At 38.4% G+C, this 16525-nt stretch overlaps 1 protein-coding gene across 5 annotated transcripts in view; it reads right to left on the reverse strand.

The window, feature by feature from the left end:
- Positions 1–2318: 2318 nt before the first annotated feature.
- firrm (fignl1 interacting regulator of recombination and mitosis) overlaps positions 2319–16525 on the reverse strand; it is a 101652-nt gene continuing 87445 nt past the window's right edge. For 3 of the 5 annotated variants that reach the window (XM_069938291.1, XM_069938287.1, XM_069938292.1), the window contains 5 exons: positions 13188–13301; positions 9582–9686; positions 5398–5478; positions 4758–4880; positions 2319–4219 (listed from right to left, as the gene is read on the reverse strand). In XM_069938291.1, coding sequence (XP_069794392.1) covers positions 4022–4219; positions 4758–4880; positions 5398–5478; positions 9582–9686; positions 13188–13301 — 621 coding nt within the window. In that variant the 3' untranslated portion in view covers positions 2319–4021. The remainder of the gene's footprint in view (positions 4220–4757; positions 4881–5397; positions 5479–9581; positions 9687–13187; positions 13302–16525) is intronic. The other 2 variants (XM_069938289.1, XM_069938290.1) reach the window with 2 other exon arrangements.

Here is a 16525-nt window from a genome sequence, read left to right on the forward strand (position 1 = left end):
CATGACCTACCCAGCGCAGTTGGATCTTCAGCAGCGTGGATTCGATGCTGTCAGCCTCTGCCATCTCGAGTATTTTGATGTTAGGGATGAAGTCGCTCCAATGAATGTTGAGGATGGAGCAGAGACAACGCTGGTGGAAGCATTGTAGGAGCCGTAGGTGATGCCGGTAGAGGACCCATGATTCGGAGCCGAACAGGAGTGTGGGTATGACAATGGCTCTGTATACTCTAATCTTTGTGAGGTTTTTCAGATGGTTGCTTTTCCAGACTCTTTTGTGTAGTCTTCCAAAGGCGCTATTTGCCTTGGCGAGTCTGTTGTCTATCTCGTTGTCGATCCTTGCATCCGATGAAATGGTGCAGTCGAGATAGGTAAACTGGTTTACTCTTTTGAGTTTTGTGTGCCCGATGGAGATGTGGGGGGGGGTGGGCACTGGTAGTCATGGTGGGGAGCTGGCTGATGGAGGACCTCAGTTTTCTTCAGGCTGACTTCCAGGCCAAACATTTTGGCAGTTTCCGCAAAACAGGACGTCAAGTGCTGAAGAGCTGGCTCTGAGTGGGCAACTAAAGCGGCATCATCTGCAAAGAGTAGTTCACGGACAAGTTGCTCTTGTGTCTTGGTGTGAGCTTGCAGGCGCCTCAGATTGAAGAGACTGCCATCCGTGCGGTACCGGATGTAAACAGCGTCTTCATTGTTGAGGTCTTTCATGGCTTGTTTCAGCATCATGCTGAAGAAAAAATAACATATAATTTAAGAAATAACATTACAATATTCGAACAAATATGGGAGCCATATATGAAACACAATAGAGAAATCCTACCATGGACTTCCACCACCTAAAATGACAGAAGGAGAAGATAACGAAAAGAACTGACTCAGTAAAATTTCGTTTATTTTTATTAAGTGACAACATTGTTTAACGGGTTTAATGTATCTTATCGATTGAACTTCAAATAAATGGGGAAGGGATGAGGGAGAGAGGGAAGGGAGGGGGAAAAATGGGGAGAAAATGACACTATATATTTAAGAAAAAATGTCTGTATGTATCTTGGTCAATATGGTTTATAGTGTGAAAAATAAAAAATTTAAAAAACAAACTTCCCTAATATTGACTGATACTTCCTGACAGCAAGTGGGGTAGATTGGTCTGAATTTGTCAGATGTTCAAAAAGGATTCCTGACAGAATATGTGGACCAGCTGATGAGAGGAGAGGATATGCTGGATCTAATTCTAGGGAATGAACCTGATCAGGTGCTGGACCTCTTGGTGGCCGAGTATTTTGGAGAGAGTGACCACAATTCCCTGAGCTTTAGTATAGCCATGGATAAGGATAAAAGCAGACAAAATGGGAAAGTATTTAATTGGAATAGGGCTAATTACAATAGGTAGAAGCAGGAACTAGAGACATTAAATTGGAAAACATGTTCAAGGGTGAAAGCACAGAACTAATGTGGAGGAAGTTTAGGGAGCACTTGTGTTGGGTCAGGATAGGTTTGTCTCACTGGTACAGGGAAAAGATGGTAGGAAAAGGGAACCGTGGTGACAAAACAGATGAGGCAACTAGTCATGAAGAAGAAGGAAGCATATATTAGATATAGGAAGCAGGAAGGGCTCATGAGAAGCATTTGGTAGCCAGGAAGGAACTTAAGAAAAGGACTTAGGAGAGCTAGAAGGGGGGCATGAGAAGGCCTTGGCATGTCTTTTTTTTTGGAATATTTTATTTACATTTTTAAAGCCAAACATGTTATCAACAAATACAAAGAAAAAATGGAATACAGAGTAAAAATAATAATCTATGATACATGATGACTATAAATCCCTCAGCCCACCGACACCCCACCCCCCCGCATGAAAGTTAATAAAGAAAGAAAATACCAAAGAAATGCTGCAAAAAGAAGAAAGAATGTTAGGCCCTTTCATGCTAGGCCTCCACATGGAGGCTGACCATAAGTGTGGAAGTTAAACATAAACTCATCTTTCATGGAGCAACCCGAAAAGGCTGCTCCTGCGTCGCATTCATGTGGAGGGGCGTCTCGTAGTGTCCTCTGGAGCCGATGAAGGCAGGGTGACCAATGCCATAGCGCCATTCGTCATAAATACAGAGCAGTACAATGGCTATCTTCCCTACCCATAATCCCTCATGCAGCTAGAACCACTGTTTCCCAGAACAGTTTTAGTTGCATGAGGGATAATGAGTAGGGAAGAAGGCCATTGCTCTGCCACGTTTTGAGCTGCTGGCAATCACAGCCCACACTGGCCACCCCTGACAACCCCTGCCTTGATGGCCCCCACCCTGACACCTCCCACTAGCCACCCCTTGCCTTGATGCGCCCCCACAGGCTGCCCCTAATCTGACGGCACCCACTGACCGCCCCTGCCCTGACAGTTCATGGTGGCCATCCCTGCCCTGACAACTTCTTTGATGATAAAGAGAGCAGTAATTACTCTTTTTGGCACGTTTGAGTTTCTGCAGATGCCACTCAGTCTACGGAATGCAGCTCAGACATTCCAGCAGTTTATGATCTATGATCTAGCTAGTTAATGTTGATTCTCTTCACAAAAACATGAGATTACTCCAACCTACTCCTATGCAGCAGATGTCACCTGCAGTGTGTGTGTGCCAAGTGATTTACAATACTGTCAGCATAGCTTTGTGAAGGGAAGGTCATATCTCATAAGCTTAATTGAGTTTTTTGAGATGGTAACAAAAGAAGTTGAGGGTAGGGTAGTAGATGTGAGGCATATGGATTTTAGTAAAGCATTTGAAAAGGTCCCCTAGCAGAGACTTGTTTAGAAAATCATGAGGTATGGGATCCATGGAATGTTGGCTGTGTGGATAAAAAATTGGCTTGCATGTCAAAAGCAGAGTAGTAGTGGAAGGAAAGTATTTTGCCTGAAGATCAGTAACTAGTGGAGTTCTGCGAGGATCTGTCCGGGACCCCTGCTCTTTGTGATTTTTATATATGATCTAAATGAATAGGCAGAAGGATATGTCAGCAAGTTTGCAGATGATACAAAGGTAAGAGGAGTTGTGGATGGTGCTGAAGGTTGTTGTAGGGTTACAAAAGGATATAAACAGGGTGAAGAGTTGGGTTGAAAAGTGACAGATGGAGTTCAATCCTGATAAGTGTGAGGTGATGCATTTTGGAAGGACAACCAGAAGGCTGAGTACAGGGTTAATGGTCAGTTATTTAAGAGTGTGGATGAACAGAGGGACCTTAAAGTCCAAATCCATACATTCCTCAGGCTGATAGGATAATTAAGACCTATAAGATGTTGGGCTTCATTAATACTGGGATTGAGTTCAAGAGCCAAGAGGTTCAGAAATTGCTGGTGAGATCACACTTGGAGTATTGTGTTCAGTCCTGGTCACCTCATTATAAGGATGTGGAAGCTATGGAGTGGGTGCAGAGGAGATTTACCAGGATGTTGTCTGGATTGGAAAGTAAGTCATGAGGCAAGGTTAGCAGCACGGTAACTTTTTGGAGCCTAGAAGGATGAGGGGAGATGTAATAGAAGTCTACAAAATTATGAAAGCCATAGATAGGGTGGACAACTGGCACCTTGGGAAGTGTACAAAGTGAAAGGAGAAAAGTTTAGGGGAGACAAGTTTAAAAAAAAATACACAGAGTTGTGAGAGACTGGAATACCTTGACAGGGTTGGTGGTGGAGGCTGAAACATTAGGGGCATTAAAGAGACTTCTAGACAGGCACATGGATGGAAGAAAAATAGAGGTTATGGGGTAGAGACGGTTTAGTACTTTTTTAAAAAAAAGTATGGGTCAGTACAACATTGTGATCCAAAGGGCCTGTACTGTGCTGGAGTGTTCTATGTTCATTGGTATGCTGCACATTATTTCCCAACTTAATTCTATTAGCATGTTGCAATATGCTTACCACATGCATTCTTTCCTCCTTCAAAGTTGGTTTAAAAAGTTAATGGACATGAAGAAAACTGACCAGGTGTGCTATTTATTACAGATTCCTCCTGTGGTTGAGGAATAATGCATTTTATTCAAATTTTCATATGTGTCCTTTCCTCCAGTTATTCAAAGTAATTATAGTTTCTTCCAAAGCTTGTAAACGGACTGTTACCCAGTCTGGTGTTGGTTCCTGTTTTAATAAAGTCTGCAATATTTTAAAGGCATTCTCTGCTGCTTTCAAGGCTGTCTCATACTGCTCCTCCTCAGGTGGTTCCTTTCTTGCACGCTTGGCACGTGGCTGAAAAATGAAAGGTTGAAGATTTGTGCAACATTTAACAGGTGACAGGACTCTGCTTCAACAGAGGAAATAAGATTTGAAATTTTGACATGTGCTTGCACTTTGTTGAAGTGCAGTACTGCAACTTAGATTGCATGCTGTGGTTGTCGTTGCATGCAGAGGATTAGGTCTTCTACCTTTCTCATGTTTTTTCAAGCACCTTGTCATGGACCCAACAGCAACCATTTCTTAGCACTTACGCTGACTAGACATTAATATATTGACAAAGAATACATGTGGTCTATTCTAAATAACAGTATTCTTTGAGGGTAGGGAAAGTAGTTGTAATTTACAAACAGATATGGATCAAGTTATCTACTCAAAATGCTTCAGGAAATGTACAAGTGAGATTGATTGGAGAAAAGGAATAGCTGTGTACACATTCATCATTCAGCCATTTGAATATTGTAACATAAAGTAGTAGTGAGTCTCAGTCAGCCTCAACATCAAATGGGCGGAGAAACCTTGTGAGAAAAACATTTAAGGATTGAAACTATACCTGGATGATGGTAGGATCACTCATGGAACATTGACTGAGGTTACTGAAATATGCCTCAAGAACAGTATTTTCTTGTTTTAGCCTCTCCATTCGTAATTCCTTACTCTCAACTGTAGTGATTGCCTGCAGGAAAGGGGGTTTAAGGAATAAAGCATTATTGCTGGACCATTTCTTTGGGTACTGGGCCATTAAAAAAAATACAGCAAGCTGAGCTAGTAACATAAGACAATCTTGATTTGTAGGAAATTAATTCATCTGGCTTGACTGCTGTTTTTGTGAATGGTTTTGCATCCTGGTCCAATTTTAGTACAAATTAAAAATGGAACATCACTTAAAAACTTCTCTATCCACCTTGCATTCCCAGCCAGAAACCTTGTATTTTAACATGGAAGGCAACATAATTCAAATGGTTTACAGCTGGCTGATGAAAACTTTCTGGAGCATCTTGGAATGGAATGACTTTAGCAAAAATGCCAATTTTAAACACACAATTTAAATATTGTATCTTTTATCTTTTTGAGACACTTAATTTTTCTCAATTTTCATTAATAACATCACTAAGACCAAATTAGTCTTATAATGAAGCAATTTTGAGTAAGAAATAAAGCCATTTTTTCTGTCATCAACACCTTTGTTGTACCTTGTTCAAGAAGCCTACAACTCTGTCCTTTGTGTTCCCTGACTCCAGACTCTGTGGGACTATTTCCTCATGGTAGGTCTCCTGAAAGAAAGGTTAGTACTAATTTTTCACTTATGTTTTTTTAAAATTTTTTATTTTTCACACCATAAACCACATTGACCATGATACATACATTTTCCTTTTCAGTGTCATTTTCTCCCCCACCTCCCTCCTCCCATCCCACCCTCCCTACCTCCCCCCATCCATTTAAAGTACAAAATCTAAGATACATTAAACCAGTCAAACAATGTTGTCATTCAATAAAAAATAAACAAGAAATTCCACTGAGTCAATTCTTTTCATTTCCTTCTTTCGTTAATTTAGGTAGTGAATGTCCCCGGTAGGTTTTCTTTATTGCGTTTCATGTAAGGCTCCTATATTTGTTCAAATATTTCAATATTATTTCTTAAACTATATGTTATTTTTTATAATGGAATACATTTATTCATTTCTATATACCATTGTTGTATTTTCAAATTATCTTCCAATTACCAGGTTGACATAATACATTTTTTTGCTACGGCTAGAGCTATCTTAACAAATCTTTTTTGTGCACCATCCAAATCAATTCCAAATTCTTCGTTTTTTATGTTACTTAGGAGGAAGATCTCTGGATTTTTTGGTATATTGTTTTCTGTAATTTTATTTAATATTTGGTTTAGATCTTCCCAAAATTTTTCTACTTTCTCACATGTCCAGATTGCATGAATTGTTGTTCCCATTTCTTTTTTACATCGAAAACATCTATCAGATACTGTTGGGTCCCATTTATTTAACTTTTGAGGTGTAATGTATAGCCTGTGTATCCAGTTATATTGTATCATACGTAACCTCATATTTATTGTATTTCTCATCGTTCCAGAACATAATTTCTCCAATGTTTCCTTTTTTATCTTTATATTTAAATCTTGTTCCCATTTTTGTTTAGTTTTACCATTTGTTTCTTCATTCTCCTTTTCTTGCAGTTTAATATACATATTTGTTATAAATCTTTTGATTATCATTGTATCTGTAATCACATATTCAAAGTTACTTCCCTCTGGTAACCTCAGACTGCTTCCTAATTTGTCCTTCAAGTAGGATCTTCCTCTAACTCTATTGTCAATATCAAGGGTGAATGGTCCGATAATATTCTAGCTTTATATTCTGTTTTTCTTACTCTATCTTGCATACGAGCTGATAACAAAAATAGGTCTATTCTTGAGTATGTTTTATGTCTACCCGAGTAATATGAATATTTCTTTTCATTTGGGTGTTGCTTCCTCCATATATCCAAAAGTTGCATTTCTTCCATCGATTTAATTATAAATTTGGTTACTTTGTTCTTCCTGTTAATTTTTTTCCCTGTTTTATCCATATTTGAATCCAAATTCAGGTTGAAATCCCCTCCTATTAGTATGTTCCCTTGCATATTAGCTACCTTCAAAAAGATATCTTGCATAAACTTTTGATCTTCTTCGTTAGGTGAATATACATTGAGTAGATTCCAAAACTCCGAATATATCTGACATTTTATCATTACATATCTCCCTGCTGGATCTATTATTTCCTCTTCTATTTTAATTGGCACATTTTTACTAATTAATATAGCTACTCCTCTTGCTTTTGAATTATACGACGCTGCTGTTACGTGTCCTACCCAATCTCTCTTTAATTTCTTGTGCTCCGATTCAGTTAAATGTGTTTCTTGCACAAATGCTATATCAATTTTTTCTTTTTTCAGTAAATTTAACTGTATTCCGTTAATATTTAAAGTCATATAGTTCAGCGTAGCCATTTCATACTTTGTTTATCTTCCCTTCCGTTTCTCCATCATCACCTTTCCTTCTTATCCATTTCTGCTTTCTTGTTTTGAACACTTTATAAGACAACATTTCTAAAACATCAAACATTTTCCTTATTCTCCTATTTAAAACTTCTTTAACCCCATTCTCCCCTCCCCCTCCTGAGTTGCCCTTTATCCCTTGTCGGGCAACCACATCTCCCCTCTCCATTTGGATTTGCGAATTCACTCGCAAACGTCAACTGATTTTGCAGTGACCGTAACTCCTCCCCACCCAGCCCCCCCCCAGAAAAGATTTCAATTTTCATATGTAACAAAGGTCACTCTTTTAATTCCCTCTATTCCCTTTCCCACCCTTATTAATTCTTGTCTATACTCTATATATTTTCCTCTAAATACGGATACATTCATGTATACACACTATATATATATATATATATATATATATATATACACACACATATATATCCCTTTACACACATACATATAGTTCGTGGTCATTTTTACTCTCATTACATGTCTTCATCTCTCTGCTTGTTTTGTAGTTGTTCTGCAAATTTCCTTGCTTCCTCTGGATCCGAGAATAGTCTGTCTGTTTTGTTGCCCTGGAATAACTATTTTAAGTACCGCTGGGTACTTTAACATAAATTTATATCCTTTTTTCCATAAGATCGTTTTTGCTGTATTGAACTCCTTCCTCTTCTTCAGTTCAAAACATATGTCTGGATAGAAAAAAATTTTTTGACCTTTATATTCCAATGGCTTTTTGTCTTCTCTTACTTTCTTCATCTTGTTGTATATCTTAAGAATTTTACTAAAATGGATCTTGGTTTTTGCTGCGGTTGTGGTTTCGGGGCTAATGTTCTATGATTTCCATTTCTTCCTGTAATTCTGGTCTTCCTAGGACCCTGGGGATCCAATCTTTTATAAATTCTCTCATATTCTTGCTTTCTTCATCTTCCTTAAGGCCCACTATCTTTATATTATTTCTTCTATTATAGTTTTCTATTATATCTATCTTCTGAGCTAACAGCTCATGTGCCTCTTTAACTTTTTTATTAGATTCTTCTAATTTCTCTTTTAATTCCTCTACTTCCATTTCTACAATTGTTTCTCGTTCTTCCATATTTTTCACTCTTTTTCCTATCTCTGACATGGCCATTTCCATTTTATTCATTTTTTCTTCTGCATTCTTAATTCTTCTTTTTATCTCATTAAATTCTTGTAATTGCCATTCTTTCACTGATTCCATATATTCTTTAAAAAAAGATACATCCATTGTCTTGCCTTTCTCTTCTTCTTCCACTTCTTTCTGTTCTTCTTCTTCCTCTGGATTGACCATCTGTTGCTTCCTTGTTTTCTTTTTACCCTCTTCTTTCTTGTTGTCGTTATTGTCTATGTTCTGCACCTGCTGCTGTGCTGCAGGTGTCTCTCTCAGCTGTGGAGATTGACTCCGCAGCTGTTCCCCCCTCCCGTCAGTGTGTTTTTTTTCATGCGCATCACGCTTGCGCGACTCCTCGCGCATGCGCGGTTGTGCACTTTTACTCGGCTCTGTGAGCCATTTTTGTAGTCCCGAGCCCGGGACTTCCACTGACCTGAGGGAGCGGGCTTCTCTCTCCGCGGCGGGCCTCTTCGGACAGGTAAGGCCTTCACCTTCTTCTTCTGACATTCTTTCTTCCTCTTTTCTTCCCGTTGTTTTCGACTTTTTTCTCTTTGCTGCCATTTTCTTCTCACCTTTATTTTTACTTTATGATAAATTTTAGTCTTGTACCTTTGTGCTTTGTGTGTTTTTTTTTAAACTTTTCGGGAGAGGGCTGGAATTCCCTGACCGGCCACTACTCCATCACGTGACTCCCCCTTTTCACTTATGTTAAAGATTTAATAGCATGGCATAGTAGTATAAATGAAACCAGTCATTTGATTATATTTAACTGAATTAGAAATCAGTGACATTTCAAAATATACTTTTTTTTGTGAATACCAAAAATTACATAACAATATGGAACTCTGGTACAAATCTTGGGTTACCTTTTCATTTTAATTCATGGCACATTGGAAATTATTAGTTTTGAAGATAAATTAATAAATAACATGATTGATCTTTTATAATAAAATTATTGGACTCTGAAATCATAACAGACTGATGGTTTTCACATCTATTCAACTGAAAAATTGTTAAACCTGGTGAAAGATGGAAAAAAAAGTTCTGAAATGAAAGTTAAAGGGTGCTATGGATAAACAATCACATGATAGTAGCCCCAGCTGAAATTACAAGAAGTGTATTAGACACCAAATGACTGAAAATTACCTTGTCAAGTTGCATGATTATGGTGAATATTAATTAGATAAATTGCAATGTTACCTCAGCAAACTGTGTAAATTGTTGCAGTGCATGCTGAAGAATTAGCCAGGACTGGTCAGCCAGAAGGAGAGCAAAGATACAAGGCAGTTTTGGAAGGACTGTACCCTGCAATAAGAAATGAAACCTCAAAGAATCAGAGCAAACCAACATGGAAACAGGCCCTTTAGCTCAATTTGTGCAAGCCAATCAGGTTGTCCATCTGAGTTAATCCCATTTGACTGTGTTTGGCCCATATCTTTCAAAACCTTGCCCAGCCATGTACTCATCTAAATGTCTTTTAAACATCACAACTTGCTGTCTCTACAGCTTTCTGTGGCAGCTCATTCCATACACTCCCTCTATGAAAATGTTTCCCCTCTCCCATATGGACTCTCATACTGAAAAAGGGAGGGATGGCTTAGAGTTTGGCATACATGTTCAGGAAAGTTTCCTAAATCAAAATATTGAGGTACCAACCAGAGAAAATCCAATACTGGATCTCTGATTAGGGAACTAGATGGGACAAATGTGTGGAGGGGAACACTTAGAGTCCAGTAATCATAATGCCACTAGTTTCAAGATAATTATGGATCTGGTCCTCAGATTGAGATTCTAAATTGGAGAAAGGCCAATTTTGAGGAAATGAGAAAGGATTGGGGCAGCACAGTTAGTGCAATACTGTTTACAGTACCAGTGATTGGGACCAGGGTTCGAATCCTACACTGTAAGGAGTTTGTATGTTCTCCCTGTGTCTGTTTCCTCTGGGGCTCCGGTTTCCTCCCACCTTTCAAAACATTCTGGCAGTTGTAGGTTAATTGGGAGGAACGGGCTCATGGGTCGAAATGGCCTGTTACCATGCAATATGTCTAAATTTAAATGTTAAAAATTTAAATAAATCTAGAAAGCATGGATTCGGCTGGGTTGTTTTCTGTCATGGATGTGTTCAGTAAGTGGAAGGCCTTCAGAGGTGAAATTTTGAGAGTACAGAATTTTTATTTTCCTCTAAGGAGCCTTGATTTTTGAAAGATATTGTGGATCTGATTTTTTTTAAATAAAAAGGTGTTTAGTAGGTAAAGGCAACAAGGAGGAGATGAGGTACTTGAGTACAAAAAAAGTGAAGGAAAAAAGAGAGAAATCAGGAGGGCTAAAAGAAGACTTGAGGTTATTTTGGTAACAGGTGAAGGAAAATCCTACAGGCATTTTCAAGTATATTAAGTAAGTATATTTAGTAAGGTTATAAATTGGTCCTCTTGAAGGTCAGAGGGGTTAGCTATGTAAGGAGCCAGAAGAGATTTTTTTGCATCTGTATTTACTTAGAAAACTGGCACAGAGTCTAGGGAAGTGAAGCAACAAGCAGTGAGGTCATGGAACTTCTATAAAGAGGAGGAGGAGGTAGATATATTACAAACATTTTGGGTCCGAGCCCTTCTTCAAGGTATGAGCAAAAAGCAGTCAGTCTATATTAAAAGCCTGATGAGAAAGGAAGAATGGGAGGGGAACGAGTACAGGCCAATAGACAAAAGGTGTTAATTGGATATGATAAGAGGACAGGATAGAGGAAAAGTGAGAGGGTCATGTTTGGCTACCTGGACTTTAGTAAGGCCTTTGACAAGGACCCACATGGGGGGTGGGAGGTTCAGTCAAGATAGTTCAGTCGCTTGGTATTCATGGAGAAATAGTAAACTGGATTCAACATTGTCTTTCTGGTAGAAGTTGGAGAGTGGTAGTGGAAAATTGCCTCTTTGACTGGAGGCCTGTGACTAGAGGTGTGCCTCAAGGATCAGTGCTGGGTCCATTGTTGTTTGTCATCCAAATCAATGATCTAGATGATAATGTAAATTGGATGACACAAAAGAATGGAGGTGTAGTGGGCAGCAAAGGCAGCTTTCAAAGCTTGCAGATGGATCTGGACCAGCTGTAAAATGGCAGATGGAATTTAATGCAGACAAGTATGAGGTGCTGCATTTGGAAGGACAAACCAAAGTGGAACAGAAGGATCTGGGAATACAGATACAGAATTCCCTGGAAGTGACATCACAGGCAGATAGGGTCGTAAAGAGAGTTTTTGGCACATTGGCCTTCATAAATCAAATTATTGAGTATAGAAGTTGGGAAATTATAGTAAAGTTTTACAAGACATTGGTGAGCCTAAATTTGGAATATTGTGCGCAGTTTTGGTCACCTAACTACAGGAAGGATGTCAATAAGATTGAAAGAGTGCAGAGATTTACTAGAATGTTTCCAGAATTTGAGGAATTAAGTTAGAGGGAAAGGTTAAACAGGTTAGAACATTATTTCTTGGAATGTAAAAGAATGAGGGGAGATTTGATAGAGGTGTACAAAATTATAATGGGTATAGACAGAGTAAATGCAACTAGGAATTTTCCACTGAGGCGAGATGAGATACAAAGCAGGAGATGTGGGTTAAAGGTGAAAGGGGCAAAGTTTAGGGGATACATTAAAGGGAACTTCTTCACACAGAACGGTGGGAGTATGGCACGAGCTACCAGCTGAAATGGTGAATGCAGGCTCATATTTAACATAATTAAAATTTCGATAGGTAAATGGATGGGAGGGGAATAGAGGGATATGGACTGGGTGCAGGTTAGTGGAACAGGACAGAATAATAGTTTGGTACAGACTAAAAGATCCGAAGGGCCTGTTTTCTAAGCTGTGATGTTCTATGGTTTTCATTTTAAACCTATGCACTCTAGTTTAGGGCTCTCCTGTCTTGGAAAAAATATACTAACTATTCATTTTATCTTTGCCTTTCATGACTATATAGTCACTCCTCAGCCTTGCATGCTCGAGGGAAAAAAAAGCCACAGTTTAATCCAGTCTCTTTACAACTCAAGTCTTTTTGTTCTAGAAATATCCTTGTGGATCTTTTCCACACCCATTTCAGCTTAATGACATCCTTCTTATCATTAAAAGTTTCCAAAACAGCTCACAATACTCCAAGTGTGATAAAACCAACATAATTTAATTAACTTTTGCTGGAGAAGACTGGTTCAATTCGATGCTTACCTTTTACCTCAAATCTAATCTAGACTTGCACTTCAACTCTCACATGCTTAATGATCTTCACTGACCATGGAGAAGTTTGAAGGCTTACTGAAGATTGAAAAATATGCCAGATATATGTACTTCAATACAAGAGAGGAATCCAGAATTTCTATGAGGACGCAATGATGCAAGTTTATGTAAATTCAACCCCTAGACTGGACCTCTAGATCTGCTATTTGAGACAGAGTTAGTGCTCATGGATTGATTGCTCCGTTTCAAAGGACAGCCTCAATAGCAAGGACTGGAGAATAGTTGCACCTGTGTGACCACAAAAGGAACAGTGAAGGAAGCAAACAGAAAAACTGGGCCAGGTGGGTCACAAACTGGCTTAAGGGTATGGTGCATGTTCACAATTTGACCGCAAACAAGTATTCATTGTCTCAGCAGTAACCAAGAAAGGAACTGGGTACTGAATAAGAGTTTTATTTTGCAGCAATTAGAGTTTTCACCCTACGGGATCAAAATGGCATTAAATATTGGAGAGAAAATGAAATGTAAAATACTTTTTCCAAATAGTCTGGATCTTGTTTGTTTTTTTTTTAAGAGCACAAATTAACGTACCTGAACTTCTGTTGACATGATGGTCTTTCCAATTGATCCCAAAAAGTCTAATGCAGCAAGACGAACGTGATCAGGTGGATTTAGGGGTAGAAGGAAACTGATAAACAAGACCATCTATTGTACAAATAAGATTAATTAATGCAAAAAAGAAGTTGCAGCAGTTTTTAAATAGACCAGAAATCCTGTTTTCTTTTTTTTTAAATTTTTTATTTTTCACACCATAAATCACATTAGCCATGATATACACTTTTTCTTTTTCACACATATACAGTGACTTTTTCTCTCCCCCCCCCCCTCCTCCCAAGCCACCCCCCCACCCCCCCCTCTCATCCATTTTCGGTATACAATCTAGGTTGCATTAAGCCCATCAGACAATGTTGTCATTCAACAAAATTACACCAGAAATTCTACTGAGTCCATTCTTTTCTTTCCTTCTCCTTCCATCAACTTAGGTAATGTTTGTCCCCGGTAGGTTTTCGCTATTGTATTTAATGTAAGGCTCCCATACTTGTTCGAATATTTCAATATTATTTCTTAAACTATATGTTATTTTTTCTAATGGAATACATTTATTCATTTCTATATACCATTGTTGTATTTTCAAATTATCTTCCAATTTCCAGGTTGACATAATACATTGTTTTGCTACGGCTATCTTAACAAATCTTTTTTGTGCATCCTCCAAATCAATTCCAAATTCTTTGTTTTTTATGTTACTTAGGAGCTGACATTTTATCATAACATATCTCCCTGCTGGATCTATTATTTCCTCTTCTATTTTAAATGGCACATTTTTACTAAAAAATATAGCCACTCCTCTTGCTTTTGAATTATACGATGCTGCTGTTACATGTCCTACCCAATCTCTCTTTAATTTCTTGTGCTCCAATTCAGTTAAGTGTGTTTCTTGGATAAATGCTATATCAATTTTTTCCTTTTTCAGTAAATTTAGTAGTTTCTTCCTTTTAATTTGGTTATGTATTCCATTAATATTTAAAGTCATATAGTCCAGTGTAGCCATTTTATACTTTGTTTATCTTCTCTTTCCGTTTTTCCATCATTACCTTTCCTCCTTTTCCATTTCTGTTTTCTTATTTTAAACTCTTGATAAGACAACATTCCTACAACATCCAACATTTTCCTTATTCTCCTATTTATATCTTCTTTATCCCCAATCTCTCCTTCCCCTCCTGAGTTGTCCTTTATCCCTTGTCGGACAACCACATCTCCCCTCTCCATTTGGGTTTGCGAATTCACTCGCAAGCGTCAACTGATTTTGCAGTGACCGCTATTCCCCCCACCCAGCCCCCCCAGAAAAGATTTCGCTTTTCATATGTAACAAAGGTCACTCTTTTAATTCCCTCCTTATTCTCTCTATTCCATTACCTTCCCTTATTAATTCTTGTCTATACTATCTATATTTTCCTCTAAGTACAGATACATTCACGTATGCACATTGTATCTATTCACTCTTATACCTCTTTACCCACATACATATCAATCGTGATCATTTTTACTCTCATTACCCGTCTTCATCCCTCAGTCTATTTTTGTAATTGTTCTGCAAATTTTCGTGCTTCTTCTGGATCCGAGAATAGTCTGTTTTGTTTTCCTGGAATAAATATTTTCAATACCGCTGGATGCTTTAGTATAAATTTATACCCTTTCTTCCATAAAATCGCCTTTGCTGTATTGAACTCCTTTCTCTTCTTTAGGAGTTCAAAACTTATATCTGGATAAATGAAGATTTTTTGCCCTTTATACTCCAGTGGTTTGTTGCCCTCTCTTACTTTTTCCATTGTCTTCTCCAGTACCTTTTCTCTTGTAGTATATCTTAGGAATTTTACTAAAATAGATCTTGGTTTTTGTTGTGGTTGTGGTTTAGAGGCCAATGCTCTATGTGCCCTTTCTATTTCCATTTCTTGCTGTAGTTCTGGACATCCTAGGGTCTTAGGGATCCAATCTTTTATAAACTCCCTCATATTCTTGCCTTCTTCATCTTCCTTAAGGCCCACTATCTTTATGTTATTTCTTCTGTTATAATTTTCCAATATATCTATTTCTTGAGCTAGCAGTTCTTGTGTCTCTAATCGCTTTTTTATTAGATTCCTCCAATTTCTTTTTTAAGTCTTTTTCCTCCATTTCTGCTGCTACTGCCCGCTCTTCCATCTTGTCCATTTTCTTTCCCATTTCTGTTAAGGTCATATCTATTTTGTTCATTTTCTCTCCTGTGTTGTTTATTCTTCTTCTTAAATCATTAAATTCCTGTGTCTGCCATTCTTTAAATGACTCCATGTATCCTCTAACAAGAGAAAGTATATCCTTTATCTTGCCTTTCCCTTCTTCTTCTATTTCACTGTACTCTTCCTCCTCTTCTTCCTCTGGGTTGGCCATCTGTTGTTTCTTTGTTGCCCTTTTCTTCTCTTCTTTCTTGTTTCCATTGTCTTCTGTGTTCTCTTCTTGCTGCAGGTGTTCTGCAGCTGTCGTTGCCGGCTGTGGAGATCGACTCCCCAGCTGGTCCCCCCTCCCGTCGGTGTGTTTTTTTTCATGCGCGATTGCGCACTTTTACTCGGCTCAGCGAGCCATTTTTGTAGTTCTATTTCTACCGACCTGAGGAAGCGGGCTTCTCTCTCCACAGCGGGCCTCTTCGGACAGGTAAGGCCTTTTCCTTCTTCCTCCGTTGTCTTCTCTTCCTCTCTTCTTACCGTTGATTTTAATTTTTCTTTTTTTGTCGCCATCTTCTTTCCACCTTTATACTCACGTTTCTTTAACTTTTATTTCTGTGCCTTTGTGTTTTCCCTTGTTTTTCCCGACTTTTCTGGAGAGGGCTGGAGTTCACCGTCCGGCCACTACTCCATCACGTGACTCCTCCGAAATCCTGTTTTCTTATGACTAATTGCTGTTCCCATTTCTCATTTGTTACGAACTAAACCAACAGCAATGCTATTAACCAAGACAATGTCTTTTTTTCCCCAACAATAATTTTTATTATTAATAACATAAAACTTAACTTTAAACTTAACCCCACTATGGCAATTAGCAATTTGACAATTTCACACACTTTCTTGACCACAGTAGAACTAATGTCAGGGTCTCCTTGTCTTTATCACAAAAAAGATCCTCGCCATCTTTTGAACTAACTAAATAATGACAATGCCCAATATCACCTGACATCCCTATAAAAAGCCAAACCCTTTGCTTGACCCTTTCACATCTAAGCTACCACCCAGTTAACATCCTGGCCTTTGCTGATTTCAACCAGTCCCCTGCCACAAGTGCTCCTATAACAGGGGTTCCCAACCTTTTTGTTCCTCTGTACCCCTTGGGCATTTTTATAG

Source organism: Narcine bancroftii, chromosome 5 (assembly GCF_036971445.1).
Source record: "Narcine bancroftii isolate sNarBan1 chromosome 5, sNarBan1.hap1, whole genome shotgun sequence".
In the NCBI taxonomy this organism is placed as follows: Eukaryota; Metazoa; Chordata; class Chondrichthyes; order Torpediniformes; family Narcinidae; genus Narcine; species Narcine bancroftii.